The sequence below is a fragment of the Alligator sinensis genome, unplaced genomic scaffold, assembly GCF_000455745.1.
Source record: "Alligator sinensis unplaced genomic scaffold, ASM45574v1 scaffold496_1, whole genome shotgun sequence".
Taxonomy (NCBI): domain Eukaryota; kingdom Metazoa; phylum Chordata; order Crocodylia; family Alligatoridae; genus Alligator; species Alligator sinensis.
In genome coordinates this window covers 153,539-158,681 of record NW_005842246.1, presented here as the reverse complement: position 1 = coordinate 158,681, position 5,143 = coordinate 153,539, and the positions used below count along the sequence as shown (strand labels likewise).

General features: G+C 54.0%; 1 protein-coding gene across 1 annotated transcript in view; it reads right to left on the bottom strand.

The window, feature by feature from the left end:
• The window catches only part of LOC102387024 (zinc finger protein 420-like), a 143,234-nt gene extending 139,166 nt beyond the window's left edge, over positions 1-4,068 (bottom strand). The window contains 6 exon segments of the mRNA XM_025208705.1: positions 1,192-1,318; positions 1,822-1,863; positions 2,521-2,651; positions 3,116-3,205; positions 3,615-3,825; positions 3,952-4,068. Coding sequence (XP_025064490.1) covers positions 1,192-1,318; positions 1,822-1,863; positions 2,521-2,651; positions 3,116-3,205; positions 3,615-3,825; positions 3,952-4,053 — 703 coding nt within the window. The 5' untranslated portion in view covers positions 4,054-4,068.
• Positions 4,069-5,143: the final 1,075 nt, after the last annotated feature.

The window sequence follows — 5,143 nt, the reverse complement described above, 5'->3', positions numbered from 1 at the left end:
CAGTGCCCGCCTCTGCTGGCACGGCCCCACAGGTAAGCGGCAGTGGTCGCCGCTTGTGAGCCCCCCCGCCCCCCATCCCTCACTGCCACTGCAGAACTGGCCATGGAGCTGTGCAGCTGGCCGCATGTGAGCCTCCCCTTTCCCTGGGCAGCAGGCCAGGCAGCATGCGCTTCCTGCATTGCTTGCCTGCAAAGCCCCCCACAGAGGGGCACCCCTGCCCTCACCCCCTGGCCCTGCACCTAGCTGTGGTGTGCCACCTGGTGTCAGCAACACCCCCCGCTCCCCCACAGCCCCACTTACCTCTAGGATCCAGGGGTGAAGGGCAAGCCTGAGCCAGAGCCTGAGCCCAGCCTTGGCTGACTCAGAGGCTCAGGCCCTGCCCTTCCCCCTCTCCCTCCTCCTTAGGGTAGGGCTGGTGATTTTCCGCCCTTTCTGCAATCAGCTCTTGCAGGCTGGAACAAGCCTGCAAGAGAATCCACGGATTTCTCTGCTAAAATGGGAAATCTGCGTTTTCTCCAATAAAAACACGGAATCCATGGTTTTCTGTTTTTCCATGGGAAATGGAAAACCCGGATCCCTGGTCATAACCCAAGGAGGAGAAAAAGGATTTAGATAGCACTGAACTGAGCACGCTAGGATTATTAAATGTGTTTGGACAGGACATGCTAGGCAAAAAAAGCGAGGAAATCAGAATAATTCCCTAAGGAAGAGCTGTTAGTGACTTTATGTACAATAACTAAAATCTGGAACACACTTCCAACAGAGGTGATGCAATTGCCATCCCTGGCAGTTTTCAAGGAGGCTGGACAGGCACCTCGTTGAGCTCATTTGAGCCTAATTACCTCCTGCCCATAGGAGGGGACTGGACTCGATGATCTTACAGGTCCCTTCCAGTCCTTCTTTCTATGATTCTATGCCAAGAAGGCAAAGGGAGATCACGTTGCCCAGAAACCGCTGAATAAGGAAGCACCAGGAGTTACAAGAATGGAGAAGACATAAGTGAAGGTGGCTGGATCCAATGGAGGATATATCAGTGTGAAATGTGAATGAGGTCACTGACAGCAGTGGGTAGGAACTGAATTTAAATCTCCAGCCAAAAGTTCACAGAGATGAGACGATGGAAACATAAAAAGATGACTACAAAACTTCAGTTCACGTAGGGCCAAGGAGAAGGAAGAACCAGAGCTTTACCCAAGGAAATGAGGGCTTGGAAATTCCTCAGCATCTGGTCCTGGTAAAGCACTTTGTCTTCATCTTCCAGCAGCTCCCACTCCTTCCGTGTGAAGTACACAGCTACGTCCTCAAACATCTCCTGGGGCTGCAGTCACAAGCATCATAGCATCAATGTCCCCTCTTCCAGCTGCTTCCAGCCCCCACAGCTCTATCTGGAGTCACTCTGTATTACAACTAATTACAGGCTTAGCCATAACAAGTAAGGGTTCAATATTCCCCAGTCGTCAGTTGACATGTGATGTGGATGCAGCTGTGGACATAGGAGTTCATGTATTGGCATTCACCCAGCTCATCACGTTTTATTTGCTCTGCCCTTTGGGGCAGTCTTGGCAGCACTTTTAGAGGCATGGAGACCTGGCTCCTTGCACTCTGACTAGGCTTTTCCATACCAGCACCCCTTGCTCTCTGCACTTGGGAGGAAGTTCCTGCTAATGTAGCTTGGTGTGTTTGCAGCCTCCATCCCATCACCACAGGCTTGACTTTCTTCAAGGCTCTCCACTCCCCACATTCTTTACACCACACCTGATTCCTCTTGCACTCTGCCCCAGTTGTACTCCCACCCCTGACTGGATGCGGTGTCCTGCTCACTCCCAAGTTCTCCCCCTGCTTTGGAGGCCTGCTCTGACCCTTCTGCATTTTGTGATGGGCAAGTTTGTTATTACCCTGAAATAAAATAGTTTTCTGATAGCATACTGTTAGGTTAACAATAATTTAGGTTATTGAGAAGTATTAGATTTGCAGCTGAATACAAGGCATGACCTGTGGCCTAGCAATGCTGCTGACCACAAGGCAGAATAATAGCTAAGCCAGCCATTTGCTTATGTTAAGTAATCATTTTAACTGTGTTAACCATTTTCTGAGTGAATTGCAGCAAGTGAATCTGTGTGTGCTGTAAACCAGCTACAGCAAAGAACAAGATAAGACAAAGAAGCCATTGTTCTAAGTACGTGATCGTGTCCTTAAGAAATACCTATTACTGTGCAAGTTTTTGCTAACGTATCATAATGTTACCGCTGTTTAACTTTAGCTTTTAGAAAAGTGCTAACTTAACAGAAATATGCTGTTATGAAGATTTGTAAAGCACCGCCCAAGTATTGTTTTTGTTAACCCTGTAGTCTTGCCTTATTGTAAAAAGTATAAAAGAACGCCCCACCCTTTAGGGGGGCCATTTTGCCTCTTTGCTGGCTTATGGTCTTTGCTCAAGCAAATAAACTGCAGTAAAGCTTTTACCCGTGTTTCCTGGTTCCTATGCAGCTAGACAATGAACTCCAGGGAGTTTTCTCCCACGACAATTTGGCCCGGTTCATGTGTCAGGGAGCCCCTCTTCTCCAAACTCCCTGGGGAAGTCCTGTGCAGCTCCAGGTTTACAGGCTTTTCTCCAGGAGGCTTCTGCTCAGCTCTCCTCAGGGTCCCAGAACCTGGGGAAGAGAATGCATAGGTGAGCCCTGGTGCTGCTGACACAGGGAAAGCCCTGCTAGTCTCCTGTACTGGCCTGGGACTGAGGCAGACAAAGGCTTAAGCGTGTGGAAGAGGTGAGAGAAGGAAGACTCAAAATCCCACAGCTCTTGCAAATAAACCTCTATAGGCATGAGGCTGAAGATGATCTGCAATAACTCTGGCCCAGTGTGGGGTAGCGATCACAGCACCATGTCAGAGCCTGCAGGGACCTCGCTTCTTGGGAATGCATCCACACGTTAAAGGTAGGGAGAGGGGAAATGCAAGGTCAGGCTTCTCCAGGGCATGTGAAATGCTTCCAGGGGCACTGGAAGACCAAGAAGCACTGACCAGTTGGAGCACTGACCCCATCAAATTATTCTGTCAGATTTCTCCATTGAGGGACAGTGCTTCATGCTGCTGGAAAGGGGAGGAACCACCGCTCTACCTGCTCCTGGGGAAGGGCCTTGTCTGGGGCACCAGCCTGAGGAGCTTTCATCTGCTAAGAAGTCCCAGGTCTCCTTGGTTTCAAGGGAATCTGCAGCAGGACAGAGGCCTGAGTTAGCTGTACCTGAAGCAGCCAGTGGCCACTGGGGAGTCTCATTTTCCATCACCTGCACCAGCCCCTTACGGGGACAGAGAGCTCACAGGGGCATGAGGAAGGGGCCAGTGAACTGACTGTTGGAATGTGAATTAGGTTATTGATTGTTATTGCGGCAGCACGACAAGCAACATAAAGCCCTCTGTGCTGGGTGCTGCACACAGGCAGTGAGCAGGACCAGGGACTCCCAGCCCAGAAGCCGCCCACCCATAGGGAGCAGAGTTCTGTCCCAGCCCAGTCACATGGTGTCCTAGGCAGGGGCAGACATTCGAACCTCTCCCCCTGCATGCAGGACAGACACTCAGGCACCCAGACCCACACTCAGGACATACATCTGGTACCTCACCTGACTCCTGGTGGTAGAGGGGCTTCAATCCAGGGACGTGAGGTGGCTTGTTCTGAGGACCCAGGGTTTCCCTCTCTCCAGACTCCTCCTGAGGCTTGTCTGCATGATGGGCCTTTAACTGCTCCAGCCAGGAATCACCAGGTTCCTGCAATGCCGCAGTAAGCTGCATGTTGTCTGAGGACACTTCCTCGACCTTTACACTCACTGTTCCCTGGGGACGGGATAAATGTGTCATTAGGGAACTGGGATCTGAGAGAGATGGGGCTGTGAGGGAGCATCCCCTAAGCACATGGAGACATGGACAGCAGCATCCATGATCAGGGTGAAAAGTTTTCACCTGGAGGTTTTCATTCTCTTCCTGTACTAGATGAAACCCCTCAGCTGGGTCCTCGGCATTGGCACAGGTCTCCACACAGCATCCCCACTCCCAGTTCTGCATCTCCTTGGGCAGGATGGCCAGGAGCTGCTCAGGCACCACCAGCTCCAGGATCTGCTCCTTTCTGGGGCTCCAGCCAGAGCTGGCAGAGCTCCTGCAGGTGCCTGCAAACCTCTCATGGCCTCCCGGATTCCAGGTAGAAGAGACCTTGGAAGCGTTGGCACCAAGTCTCTGAGGTGGGGTGGTCGTCTCCGGTGCCAGCTGTGGGATCTCTGAGGGAAGTGGCCTCAGAAGGGGGTTGCATGGCCTGCACTAGCTCCTGCCCCGAGACCTCCCGGCATTGGATCAGCTCCTCTTGCAGCTGCTGCTTTCTTGCAGGTGGTGCCGACCACCTTGGGGATCCACCCATCCCCCTTCTGCTCCCAAGCTGGACAACACAAGGAACTTATTCTGCCCAACAAGCTCCTGCCTGGAGACACCTGGGTCCTGCTCCTCCAGCGTCACCTCAGGCTGCAGCAGGGCTGTGAAGGGAAGAGCCACAGCTGCCATGGGCTCCAGCACAGCCACTGTCTCCCCCAGAGAGGCCTCCCCCAGCTGGGGCCTGGGTTTCCACTTTGCTGCGCTCATGCATGGTGCCTGCCCACAGTGTCTGGTCTCTGGGGCCCTGTGGGAAAGGAGACAGCACAGACATCACCACATGATGGGGGAACCAGGACCATGACCCTACCCCAGCCTCGAGGTCTGCGCAGCCCTGACGCCCCGACTATCCCCACTCAAAGCAGCCTTGGGGTTGTCTTCACTTCCCCACTTGCCCCACACAGGCTGCGGGGACCGGGCTGGCTCCAGAAACCCCAACCACAGCTCTCCCCCCACCCTCACGCCTGCCGCCTGGCACCCAGCGGGGCCCTGGTCCCCATCCCACGGTCCCTCCAGTGTCCCCACAGCGCTGACTCCCTTCCCCTGCGGCACCCACAGGGGACACAGCTCCCCCACTGCCCCCCAGACCCCACCCCTGGCCCACAGCCACGCGGTTGCACCACCGCCAGGTGGCCTCGGCCTGGGCAGCGTCTCTCAACAGCCCCAGACACGGGTGGAGCCTCCTGCTGCCATCTCGTGCGGCCTGTGCCCCGTGTGCTCCGCGGCCTCTCCAGTC